General features: G+C 49.4%; 1 protein-coding gene across 1 annotated transcript in view; it reads left to right on the forward strand.

Moving 5' to 3' along the window:
- Rph (Rabphilin) overlaps positions 1–14163 on the forward strand; it is a 219934-nt gene that overhangs the window by 72207 nt on the left and 133564 nt on the right. The window contains exons 8-9 of the mRNA XM_075889095.1: positions 12094–12222; positions 13446–13621. Of these exons, the coding sequence (XP_075745210.1) occupies positions 12094–12222; positions 13446–13621 (305 nt within the window). The remainder of the gene's footprint in view (positions 1–12093; positions 12223–13445; positions 13622–14163) is intronic.

Raw genomic sequence — 14163 nt, forward strand, 5'->3', positions numbered from 1 at the left:
TTACTAGATGTTAACTACTCTACCTCTTTGTCGGTGCATTCGCATTAACCTGATCTTGCAGACAAAAGACTTTGTCCATCCACCCTTTCTGGAACATTTTGGTTCTTGAGCATCTGAATGTTTCTTTGGAAACTTTCACATTGATATGATTCGAAGGAGATGCGGACGCACAAGTAAGGCGCGGGCTACTTCTACAACGAATAAACGCAATAAACGCATAAAACAGTAAGAAATGGACACACACACAGACACACACACACACACACACACACACACACACACACACACACACACACACACACACACACACGTCACACTAAAATAACCTAAAGGAAATGTGCGAATGTTGAACGCCACGTGTTCTCGCTGTGTTCAAGACGTTCGAGAAACATTCGCAACAATAAACCAGTACAAAACTGGGCGAGTTGGTTAAGCTTAAGCTTAAAACCCGTGCACAAAAGACGACACACAAAAGAAGAACACAGGACAAGCGTGTGTCCTCCTTTTGTGTGTCGTCTTTTGCGCTGATTTTTTTTTACATCATGAAAATAAGCCAGTCATTGGTTCTCGTATCTTACGTTTTTCAAAGCTGAGGTCATTGGTTCGACTCAGTGCTTTTTCTGAGGGGTAATGGAACAAACTGAAGGCATCGCTGTGGGGTGTGTGGGACTGTTCTCAAGGAGTCTATAGGTCAACTAGTTTCCCGCGTCCTCCTCTCTTTCTCGAAGGGCGTGCTCCTAATCGGAGAAACGAACTTCTAATCCTTGATCGTTTTTTCTTCTTTTTTTTTCCCCTGAAAGAACGCTCGGCTCCGCGAAATTTCACGGGGCATATTCAGCTGCATGGAAGCTTCTTCGGCTTCACTATCTCCTTTCGACTTATCGGTTGATCTCGGTGACTGGGCCGCCTTCGCGCCGGAATTAGAGTCAGCGACTTTGTACTCCTCGGGGAATCGGTGCGTCTCCGATCTCGTTTCAGCTGCGATCCGGTAATGAACTTTTTAGGAGGCTTTCGGCGACGACGTTCTATAGTTGCTGCAGTGGCACTACGCTGTGATGGGTGGTGGAACTTCATTCAGGGTCGTGAGAGACAAGATGCGCTCTTTCAAAACCGCTTCACAGACGGCGCGCACAATCACCTCGAAGTAATTTAAACTCATCAGTTAACCGGAGTCGTTTTATGGTGCTATACTTTCGTAATATTGCATTACGAAGCGATATTTGGCGCCAGCCTTAATGGCGGCTGCGGCGCAGGGCACGTCAGCCAGCATATAATGATAAGGAGAATACACCGAGTTGCCCAAGCTTGGTTCTTTCGGCGCGGTTTTTCACTTGTAAGACTGAATAATGAAATAAAAAAAGGAAGGCTATGGGTGTGAGATAAAAGGTGACTCCCCCTAGGAGCGTGCTAACGGTTTTGAAAGGGGCCGACAACTGATTTTTGTTCGACCCAGTTTTTTCCGGTGTGACAGAAAGCTTACCCTTCGCAATGTTCATAGCTGCAGTAGTTACTTAAAAAGAACACGTAGTTACTTAAAAGCAGTATTTTACAATCTGGAAGGTTCAGAACACGCATGCCCCTTTTTGTCCAGCAACGCTGAGAATCGATAGCGATGCCGGTAGCCCCTTCTAGCGACTTGTGCGTGCAGTCGTTGTTCTGCTTTAGCAGGGGTTCCTGTAACTATATACTTAACCACGTTTATTCTCAGCTTTACAACTATTGTTGAAAATAACGAGACGTTACAATGAGACGAGGTGGTTTCGTATAGCTTCCCTGTATTTGTGCCTCGTTGCGTGCGCCTGCCCCCAGGGTTGTTGCGCCTGTGTCGTGGACGGCCTAATTGTCCGGTCGTCGTTACTCTCTTTGACGCACCAGCCAAGCCTAGTTACCGAAAACGTCACTGCGCATGTGCGCGGCCGTGCAGAGTATAGCAGTCCACGTCATTTCTGAGACAGAATGTTGGTAGAAAACTCATGTTACTCCAAAATCTTAGCGACCTGGAAACTCCGTGCACAGTTTCATGAGCACGTAGAAAAGTTGTTCAAGACAAGCTGACGAGCATGGCATCATTACGCCATGCGAAGGCAGCGCCACTTCAATGCGTAGTAGTAACGCAGGCCTGTATTTACATTTTAAGGAGTAATACCTTTTACTATAAAGAGGCAAACGATGTTTCAACACTAATAACAAAACTGCTGACCGCGTACACTAATCTGTATACGGTCACGCGACAGGGTATATCGAATATTTGAAGCTTCTGCCACCAGGTGATGCCACAGACCATTTTTTACCGTCTTCAATGAAGAAATAAAAATACAACCCCACTTCTCGCGAGAAAAAAACAGGGTTGGTTTGAGTCGCATCGTGCAGTGATTTCGTGTTCTGATGGGCAGCTGTCGGTCTCTTTCAATGCGGAGCGGTTAATGCCAGCCGTCCGTCATAATCCGCGAACAGAAAGCCGTCGCCGCTATGAACCGGCACCTATATCTTCGTCCTTTTCTTCCTCATCTTCTGCGTTGCTCCAAGCACAGGTGCGCCGATTTGTCCAGCGTGGGATGGAATAACTCTAACGAGTGAAAGAAGGAACACTCTGAGAAGTAAACAGGGAGGGATAGATAAGCAAGGTTCTGTTTGGCGTTGCATAGACTGTTGCCAGACTTGGATGATTAGTGTTGCCAGGCTGCCGCCAAATTTGGTGGAAAACTTTTTTCCTGTAGTTGTGACTTCTCCGTGAGGGCTTCGTGTCGTCCGCGATGCATTTCGCGAGTGCGTGAGTGGCATTGGCCGTTTTAAATAACGGAACGCGTTGCAGAAGTCAGGACGCCTTCTCTTGCTGTGTGCGCAGCTGTGCAATTAAGATATCCTGTCTCGATCAGTAATAAAGACGACGCGTATGAAGGCGGGCAAGTGAATTTGTGAGCCACGTCACCGAAGCACGGAGTATCTCCGTAGCTGTGCGTACCTAGTCGACTGTGCACGCGGCGCAAAAAGAGAGGAAAGCCTGCTATATGGGTAAGTGATTATTTTTGAAGCACAGGAGAAAGACTCCGGAACTCGCCACGGTGGGTTACTAATTGCGGTTCTCGACTGCTGATTCGAAGGTCGCGGGATCGAAAGCCGGCCGTGGAGGCCCGGATCTCGATGGAGGTGAAAGCCCATCCCGCGTAGAAGTCTAGTTTGTACACATTGGCGTAGGGGCACGGTGAAGAACCCCAGGTGGTCGAAATTGCCGGAGCTCTCCGCTGTATACGGCTTGGCCTGATGATGCCGACGTGGGAGTCGCCCGCTGTGCGCTAAATCGCGCCTTGCAGGACCTCAACACAATTTCGCACCACCCCACCCATTCTTCATGGTGGCGTACCTCGTACCGCGATTTTGGGACGTGTAAACAAAAACTATTAATTATTATTAGAAAAGGCTCTCCAAAGGGAGCTCACTTGCTTTTACGTTGTAAAACCCATCAAGTTAACATCTACTTAGCGTTGAGCTTAACGCACATACGCGATTACATTCGTCCCGCTGGAATGAACTGTTGACACGATTCGTATATGCGTAGCCGTGCTGCATAGCACGGGAGTAGAAGTACGGGCGAGTTTCTATGGCATGACGAATAAACATTTAGCGCAACTTCGTAAATGGAGTAAAATTCAAGAACGGAAGACTGGGGAGCACAAGACGACAGGTTGACCAGCTTACACTATCTATATACACTCTCTCTGGTCTCCTCGTCCGCTTTGGCTACCCTTTTCTTTTGCATCGTACTTCGTCTCTCGAGTTGCCCTATTCAAACGGCACGCCGCACTTGGAGGAGAAATTGAAGATATATATATATATATATATATATATATATATATATATATATATATATATATATATATATATATATATATATATATATATATATATATATATATATATATATATATATATTGTTAGGAATTTGCTGTGTCGCGATGGTAGCGGTGGCGAAGAGCGGCGAGCCGTCGAGCGGACTTCGCTGAAGCCTTAGCCCGAAGGCGAAACAGGGAGGCAATCCGTTTTGAAAACAGCAACAAGAAGGAGCGTTTACTGTAGCAGGTTGTCGTTTGTACAGCGCCGGCCAGCACGACAACGTCGGCTGGGGCAAATCCTCTAACATGGGGCCTGCACGGCCTTAAATAACGTTTTGGTCTATTCTGCGAGACCAGTTCCCTGGAACGGCACAGTGGCTCGGCTAAGGGAGACGCAGCCATACCCGGAACTGCAAGGTGGTTCGGCGGAGGAAGCGACGTTATCCCCGGAACTGCACGGTTCTCCTGCATGGAAGGCGGCGCTGGGAGGGGGGAGACAGTTCGTCGGAAGAGCGCTCGATCTCGTGAGACGTGCTGCCGAACGAGGAAAATGTCTGTGGCACAACAGCACCCCCGCCGCCAGACAATGCATCCGGAGTTTTGAGCCGTCTAGGGTGGCTCGGAAGGAGGTATGCTGGTTGACCGTCGATATTGTAGCCACCCAGTGGTGATCTTCAGAGCCCTGCAGGGAATCACTGGAACGACGGAGTTGAACACAAAGCCAAACCGCTTTCATGGAAGCAAGCACCCTCTGAACGTCTCTCATAGCGCCAGACCAAGGCAGCAAAGAGATCTGTTGACTCTCTACTATTGTACGTTTTAGCACGAGAAACGTATCCCTTAGAGACCTCAAAACACTAGCCCTCACGAATTCTGTGATTACACTGCGCAGTCCCGATGCCAAGAATGGCCACGGGAAACCATCCTCAATGCCATACGAGTAGGTCGGAACCCGCTGAAGCAGCCTAAAAACAATTCTGTGCATTTTTTTTGAACAATTTTACCACAATGGTAGAGCTGGCCTTCCTGCTTACATATCAGAGTACACTTCAAACAAAAATACATCTGTTAGTGCAATGCGACATTGTTGATACAGTTTAAAGCAAAACGAAAGAAGAGACACCAAAAGTATGCAAAACACGTCAAACCAGAAGGATGTGCCTCAACTTGTATGAGGGAGCTGGGCTGCACTTCAATAAGCTCTGCTGAGACCATCTGCATTTGTGTGCAGCTTCCCTTTTTTATAGCGCACACTAAAGTTATGGTGCTGAAGCGTCAAGCTCCACCTAAGTAAACGACCGCTTTTAGACGACATGTTGTGCAACCAAGTCAAGGGGCAGTGATCAGTTTCTACTATGAAGCTCGACCCTGAGACGTAACATGCTAGCTTACCGATTGCCCAAACAAGGCAGGCGCACTCTTTTTCTGAAGTGCTGTAAGCTTCCTCTCTGACACTGAGCTTTCTGCTGAGATACAAAACTGGCCGCTCGTGCCCTTCGGCGTCCTTTTGGCACAAAACTGCTCCTGGGCTGCGGTCACTGGCATCACACTGAATAATAAAACTCTGAGAAAAGTCCGGCGCCGCTAGCACGGGTCGTTTTGCGAGAGCGCTCTTCAGGCTCTTGAAAGCATTCTCTTTTCTTGTGTCCCAAGAAATGACGGTGGGCTTGGTTTTGCTAAGAGAGTCCGTCAACGGACTAGCGAAGTTTGAGTAACCTTTGACGTAGTGTTGATAATACCCCGCCAGTCCCAAAAACGCCCTCGATTCCGACTTTGTGGTGGGACGACGATACTCTAAAACGGCCGCAACTTTCAGCCCGGACGGGCTACGCTGGCCACGACCCACGATGTGGCCGCGATAACTTACGCTTGCGCACCCTAAGTGACATTTCTGCGCTCTCACGGTGAGGCCTGCACCACGTAGTCGAGCCAGAATGGTCCTCAAGTGAGTCATATGCTTGACCCACGTATCAGTGAAGATCGCCACATCATCGAGATACGGCAGGGCGAAATCTCCTAAACCCCGCAACACCCAATCCATGAGGTTTGAGAAGCTGTAGGGAGCATTCTTTAAGCCGAAAGCACGCATTAGAGGGCGAAATGTTCCCAATGGGGAAATGAATACGGCATAACGAGAGGCTCGCTCCGTCAACGGGACCTGCCAGTATTCCCGTACCAGATCTAAGAGGGGGATATATGTGGATTTTGCCACGGTTTCTACTCTCTCCTCGATATTAGGTGTCGGATACGTCTGATCTAACGTGATCTTATTTAGCCGGCGGTAGTCCACGCATGGCCTAGGGTCTTTTCCCGGAACCTCGACTAGTATGAGTGGGGAGGTGTAATCGCTTTCACCTGGAATGATGACCCCCAAGTCACACATGCGGCGGATCTCGGCTTCCGTGATTTCCCTTTGCCTCGGCGATACGCGGTAAGCCTTGCTAGAGATTGGTTCTTCACTTGATAACTGAATATCATGCTCTACCAAAGAGGTTTTCCCTGGTTTGTCGCAAAACACGTCTGCGTAGTCTAACTACTTTCGTGACATCATCACGCTGACTTTCCGTGAGAATTCGTTCTTCGGCAATAAGCTGTACGAGCCTGCTAGCTGGCGCGTCGCTTTCACGTGGAAAACTTAAGAGGTCGGTCTCCACTTCGTTCGCCGCATTCAGTGTCATGTTTACCGCGGCATGGCGCTGGATGTAAGGCTTCAATAAATGACTGTGGTAAACCTTACTTTTCTTTCGGCCCAGTTTTACCTCGTAGTTTGTATCTGAAAGCTTGGACATTACTTTAGCTGGCCCTTCCCACTGCATGTCCTTTTTGTTCTTTTTACACTGTCGTAGCAGCATTACCTGGTCGCCGATGTTGAACGTGCGCTTCCGGGACAACTTATCGTAGTAAGTCTTCGCTAAACTCTGAGCCACCTTCATGTTTTCCTCAACGAGCTCTTTGGTTTTAGATAGTCTTTCCAACAGATCTAAAACGTAGCTGACTACGCGCGGGTCTTCTTCATAACCTTCCCACGAGTCTCTCAACAGCCGAAATGGAGATCTTAAGTTTCTTCCATAGACAAGCTCGGCGGGACTGGATCCCGTTGTCTCGTGGGGAGCGGACCGTATGGCGAACAGTGCCGCGGGTATGCATGCCTCCCAATCTTTGTTATGTTCAAAGCAAAGTGCTCTCAGAACTCGCTTGAGTACAACATGCATCCTCTCCACGGGGTTAGACTGTGGATGTCCTATAGAGCTGTGGATTATTTTTTATTCTACAGCGTTCAAAAAACGCTGTTGTTAGACAACTGGTAAATACGCTCCCATTGTCACTCTGAATCTCGGCTGGAAAGCCAACGCGAGCAAAAATGGACAAAAGTGCGTTCACAATGCAGGGAGAAGTGAGCTCTTTTAGCGGAACCGCTTCGGGAAATTTCGTTCCCACGCACGAAACAGTTAAAATGTAGCGGCAACCCGAACGGGACTCTGGAAGGGGGCCAACAATATCAATTACGAGCCTCCGGAACGGCTCTGTGATAACAGGCACTAATCTCATCGGGGACATCCGTTTGTCAGTAGATTTTCCTACTCTCTGACACGTGTCGCACGATCGCACGAAGTTTTCTACATCTTTCCAGCATCCAGGCCAATAGAAATCCTGTGCGGGCCTCGCCTTTGTTTTCTTGATGCCAAGGTGGCCCGCCCAGGCATTTCCGTGCGCCAGTTCCAAAAACTGTCGTCGGTACTTCTCTGGCACTAGAAGCTGGTCGAACGTTCTTCCCTCAGCGTCCCGATACTTTCGATACATGAGCCCTGCCTTCGTGTAGAATGAGATGTTCTTTCGGGCTACTCCTTCTTTCCCGTTATGCTGCAGATTCTTAATGGTATCATCACTTGCCTGCGCAGTGACGAGTGTGTTCCTGTCTACTTTACTGAGCTCTTCCCAACAAGTGGATGTGGGACCAAGCAGGGACGACTGAACGTTCTCCTGAAGCGCCCTGTTTTCATCCACCTCCACAGGCTCGTCGCGTTCGGCAGCCAATACCGTATCCAAAGCCCTACTGTCTTCGATGTCCTGTGATACCCTAGCCGCCTCTTGGCCCGAGTCTCCCTGGGGAGTTGTCTCACGCTCGACCGCCTCCTCGTTCGAAACCGAGATCTCAAGTCTCCCCGCGAGAGCGCGGGACCGCGATCGCGTGAGTGCCATGCACGCGAGGGGAGATGAAAATGACTGGCCTTTTCTTTAACGAGCTGCTCTGATTTGTTGGAAAAAAAAGGTACGGAAAATCTTGGGGCAAATTAGGGCTCACGGCCGCCTCAGTGCGCATTTTTCCAAAATTTCCCTCTAGAACAACAGCAGGAATTGGCAAAGAGGCACTTTGCTCTTCTGCAACCTGTCTGATCCCGGCGCATTCGCCAGTATAGTCGCCAGGGGAGATGCAAGATGGGTGTGCTACGTCCATCGTCGCAGCTGAATCGCGGAGTGCCCGGCATTTCTTTCCGTTGACCACGATTTCGCGCATGTAAGGCTCGAGTAACTTCAAGTTCCCGTCCGACTCGCGAATGCCAGCAAAAGCAAACTTTTGCTTACAGCTAGATGAGATATGACCCTCCTTTTTACAATTGTAGCATACAATTGGTCGTTTTGATTCAAAAGCTCGAGCGGTGTCGGCGCGTTCCCTCGCACTTGCTGTCGACTCAGGTGCCTCTCCTGGCTTTCTCCTTTCCCTCTCATTGTTAGTCGCTCCCTGACTGAATTCGTCACGCGGCGGAGCCATCTTTTGTGCTGCATTTTGAGCAGCAAGCCGCCTTGAGGAGTCCCTCTTCTCTTTTGTATCCTCGCGATCCAACTGAAAATTCCTTTGCGTATGATACTCATCAGCTAGCTCAGCAGCTTTGTCAATGCCTGTTCCCTTCATTCTGTCCTGAAGCCAGAGTCTGGCATCTTCAGGCAACACACGATAGAATTGCTCGAGGGCCACCACCCTGTCGTGGTTACCGTACGCATCCGCACTTCTAAGCCATTCTTTCAAATTAGACTTAAGCTGGTACACGAACTCTGTGCATGATTCACTGCCCCTTTTTGCTTGCCGAAACCGCTGCCGAAATGCCTCGGCAGACAAGCGGTACTTACGAAGGGGAGCCGCTTTGACCTTAGCGTAGTCGTCAGAGTCTTCTTTAGACAACCGAGCTATTACTTCCGCGGCCTCTCCCGGAATGACTGACAGAAGCTTCTGGGACCAGACACCTTCATTTATTCCAATTTTCTCGCACGTGCGCTCAAAGTTCACTAAAAAAAGCGCGATGTCTCCACCCGTCCTAAACGGCAGAATCAAATCTTGGATTTTCTGTCTTGGCATTTCGTCTGCCAGGGATAGTGTTAGACTGCGCCGAGGCTATGCGAAGCTGCTCAAGTTCTAGCTCTTTTATTCTAAGAGCACGTTGACGCTCTTTTCGCCTTTCACGCTCCTCAGCCTCCTCGCGTTCGCGTTTTAGACGCTCCTCAGCCTCCCGCTGTTTTTCCTTAATTGTCTCCATAGCCTCTTTTACCTCCTCTTCAGTTATTCCCTCCGCTCTCATGACATCAAGGATATTTCTTTTACGGCTCGTCCTAGCAACAGAAACACCCAGCTGCTCACAAACATCGAGAAGGTCCCTCACTTTGAGCTTCTTCATCGTGTACCGCAACTCGTGCACGTTCCTTTGTGAAAGAGCTTTGTCTCAGAAGCTGTATTCTACGACGTGAAGCAAGTCGAGAACCAGCCAAGCAGTAGCCACTTAAAGATCTAAAAAGAACATACTTGGCTACTCTGTGCTAACAGGGTCTGACGACAAAAGACGAACGTCAGGCACTCACCCAACCAGAGCGGGTGACTTCGGCCATCTCGTCGTTGCCGTCGAGCGGTGTCGTGGGTGTCCTCGGGCCTGCAAAGATCCGCTCCAACTCTCCAGCCGTTGAAGTCGGCGTAGCGGGTCCCAGGGCAGCAAAACAATATCACGGTGGTCGTCCTCGGGCTTCCGAGGATCCGATCCAACTTTTCAGCCCTTGAGATCGGGGTAGCGGGTCTCAGAGTGGCAAAACGTTGAGGACAGGGGTAGCGTATGCCGCAGCTGCCAACCACTGTTAAGAATTTGCTGTGTCGCGATGGTAGCGGTGGCGAAGAGCGGCGAGCCGTCGAGCGGACTTCGCCGAATCCTTTTGCCCGAAGGCGAAGCAGGGAGGCAATCCGTTTTGAAAACAGCAACAAGAAGGAACGTTTACTGTAGCAGGTTGTCGTTTTTACAGAGCCGGCCAGCACGACAACGTCGGCTGGGGCAAATCCTCTAACATGGGGTCGGCACGGCCTTAAATAACGTCTTCGGTCCATTCTCTAAGACCAGTTCTCGGGCTCGGAGGTGGAGACGTAGCCATACCCGGAACTGCGAGGTGGTTCGGCGGAGGAAGCGACGTTATCCCCGGAACTGCACGGTTCTTCTGCACGGAAGGCGGCGCTGGGAGGGGGGGAGACAGTTCGTCGGAACAGCGCTCGATCTCGTGAGACGTGCTGCCGAACGAGGAAAATGTCTGTGGCACAACAATATATATATATATATATATATATATATATATATATATATATATATATATATATATATATATATATATATATATATATATATATATATATATATATATATATATATATATATATATATATATATATATATGGAAAATTAAGGTGGTCGACCTCACGACCTTTCTGTCCACCGCAGAGGAGTGTGTGTAAGCCGAGAGGTTCGCGGGGTGAGTGGGGGACTGCTATAGCATGCGCGGGTCAGGATTAGAAGACACGCCGAAACCCGCAGCCTTATATAAGCGGATTAAGTTCGTTGGCGCGCGTGTGTGTACGTACACCACGCACAAATACCGCCCTGCGGAGGGCGCTCTATAAGTAGACCTCGCCGAAAACTTTCAAAGAGAGGAAAAAAGAGGTGCAATAATCCAGACCGACACGAAAGTCGGACAGAACACGCGAGCTTGTTTGTGTGTGACTCTGCTGAAAGTGCTGATGACAGCCCTGCGGAACGCAACGGAATATGCTGCGCCTGAAAGGGACGGTAGAAAAATCGTCGTTAATTAATCATTTGCTCCGTTTATTTACTAACGAGACCGCTCGGGGCGCTGCAGGAGAAAGCTCGAGAGAGTGCGCGGTCGTCGAGGGCGCATGCGTGGTTTTGGAAGATGCATCGATGCGGTGCGATAGTCCGCGTTGTCCTTGACGCTAAGTGATATCATGCGTTGCATTGTGCATGTATGAACCGATGCAATGAGTAGCCTGAATAAATCCACTGATGCTTGCGGATGCGTCTCATGTAATCTCAATAACGGCGCAAAGCCGATTGATAACCACGCTATATAGAAACTTGCTTTTCGGCTAGATGGCTTCTGAGATTTCGTGAACATGTTGCTTCTTTGAGCAAAGATTGGAACATTAGGTGCAGTAATGGGAACATGGCAAAGACAGAGAAGGGAGTAGGGAAGGACAGAGAAGTGATTGTTTTCGTCACAATAAAAGACTGCTTTTTGACCAGTTAGTCGCGGTGTTATACTATACCTGCCGCGGAGGCGGTTATGATGCTCCATGTCTGAAACGAAGGCCGCAGGATCGAATCCCGACGATGGCGACAGCAGTTCGATGAAAGCCTATAGGTGGCTGTGTGCTTAGATTTAGGTGCACGTTAAAGGACTCCGGGTGACTGAAATTTCCTGAGCCCTCTACCATACGGGGGGGGGGGGGGGGATGAACAACAAGAGGGAAGGCAGGGAGGTTAACCAGGCACATGCCCGGTTTGCTCCCTTACGCTGGGGGAATGGGAAGGGGGGCATAAAGATGAGAGAGAGAGAGAGAGGAAAGAGAAGAGAAAGAGAGAGAGAGAAAAAAAAGAGGATTGTCAGTCAATCGGCTGGCGCGTATGCAGCGGTGGCACTACACAAAAGTTAAAGGTGGTCACGTAGGCCTGTAGTCTTTGTTTCTAATAATCATATTGGGGTTTCGAGGCGCAAATCCCCAACAATTATTTGTCGTTATAACTGCAGAACACCAGCAGGCGAGTGAAATACGGTAGTCCACTACTAGTTTCCAAAGCTGACCATGTGTTCTGGTTAAAACTGGAGACGCTACGCTTCAACATTGTGCCGTCAGCTCTGTTGCCGAAGAAACGGCATTCAGTGATGTTTATTTTTTTTCTTTTTGTCTTCTTTCCTCTCTTGAATGTAAATTCTGGTGCAGCGGACAGCGACTCGTCGGCGAGTCCACGGATGGGGAGCGGATTCCCGGTTTCGCCGGACCAAAGCTCGGAGCGGTTAAACAAGCCCGATAGTTCTGGGGACTTGGCCAGGCCAGACCACGCGTCCGACGGTGAGTCGGCAAATTAGATAGTTTTGGACTGCGAAGGCTCGCTGTAGGGGCTTCCTGCCAGCGGATAGAAAAATCTTTGTGAACAGGGGATGTCGTTGAAGCGGACGTTTCGACAAGCGTACTTGTCTTCTTCAAAGCTGCAACAGAAGACAGGACCGCTAGTCGAAACGTCGACTCCGGTGATCGTACATGTCTAAGAATTCTCATCTCTGCAATCTTCCACTGAACTTATGCCTTTTTTATGTAAATATTGTGTCATAAGGCCGATTAGGTCTGCGGGAAACTGCAAGGGGAGGAACGTACACGAAGTTTATTATGGTCCCGGGTTCCAATTCTAGATGTTAGTATGGCTTTCCCATGTAAATTCCCGCTTGAAACTGGCCGGAAACCGCCTTTTTCTTCAGTTTAACTAGGAGCCTTCTTATCGTGTTCGAGTAATCTTCATTCTCAAAAGAACAAACAAAAAGAGTGCCATTGATTTATAGCTGCAATGCTGTGTATTCAAATAAGAGAGATGTTCAAGGGAAAACAGAAGCCTAAGTAGATGAAGTATTTTCAAGCAAGGTGTCACCAAGCAACCAACGTCTCCCTCAGGCGGACTTGTCTTTGTCAAGGCAGCTGCTGCACTGTGTGTGTGAGTGCGCGCGTGTGCGTGTTTGTTTGTGTGTGTGTGCATGCGTGCGTGTGTGCGTGTGTGTGTGTGTGTGTGTGTGTGTGTGTGTGCGTGTGTGTGTGTGCGCATGTGTGTGTGTGTGTGTGTGTGTGTGTGTGTGTGTGTGTGTGTGTGTGTGTGTGTGTGTGTGTGTGTGTGTGTGTGTGTGTGTGTGTGTGTGTGTGTGTGTGTGTGTGTGTGTGTGTGTGTGTGTGTGTGTGTGTGTGTGTGTGTGTGTGTGTGTGTGTGTGACTTTTTCTCTACCTTCCTACGGCAGACTGGGAGTATGGAGAAGATAGCGAAGACGAAGGAGTACTCACCATAATACATAGCATCGTGGTGTGATCCGCAAGAGTCGCGTGTGTTGAATGCATGTGCGCATGTTCATTGTAAACTGCAGCCGACGGCGGTGACTCAGCGTGAACTGCGAGTACTCTATAGCTTAAACAATACCGCTGCTGTACGCCGAAGAGTAGGCAGTTCTTCGGAATCGCCGAAATGTGGTGATACGGTTTTTTTATATCTGTAGATTATTCGTCGGCTTCTTACTAACACAGCGTGCGCGCTGCAGTCTCTTCGAGTCGCAACTCTCCAACGCCCAGCGTGCGCTCCCACCACTCGGACATGGCCCCGTGGAGGCAGCGGCAACTGCAGAGGGAGAAGGAGGCCGCTGCGGCCGCCGCAGCCGAAGAAGACGACAGCGAAGACGCGACCAGTGCTCACCGATTCTCGCCTTATCTCGTCGAGGTGAGGAGATGTTCTCACTCACTCACTCACTCACTCACTCACTCACTCACTCACTCACTCACTCACTCACTCACTCAATATTATACTGCTTACTAACTCGACTCATTTCCACAGTTCACTATCTCGTATATGCATGGCATGGGGACCAAAAAATTGGCCGAAATCTGCATGTTACTCTGCAAATGTCGTCGAAAGACGATTCTTGTGTCTGGAGAGTGAACAAAACGTTTATTTGGTGTTCTGCGCAAGGAAATCGGTGAATCGTATTCTGGAGGCACTGCGTTAGAGTGCCTCGAGCGTGTAGGGGGGGCGAACGAGTGCATCGAGGCACGTTAGACACGAGCGCCATCTGGCCATCTTCGAAAACTAAGGCGTGCGTGCCCGCGGAGAAAGATGCGCGCCTGTCTCGTTGGTGATAAGGTGTAGAACGCAAAGCGACGGGCAGGTGCCACCACCGTGTCGTCGTAGCGAAGCGTTGGAAACACTTACCTCTTTGAGCATCGCGTTGCTCTGTCAGCGCAGCGCGATAAACGGTATACACT

This window comes from Rhipicephalus microplus, chromosome 3 (assembly GCF_043290135.1).
Source record: "Rhipicephalus microplus isolate Deutch F79 chromosome 3, USDA_Rmic, whole genome shotgun sequence".
NCBI classification, from domain to species: Eukaryota; Metazoa; Arthropoda; class Arachnida; order Ixodida; family Ixodidae; genus Rhipicephalus; species Rhipicephalus microplus.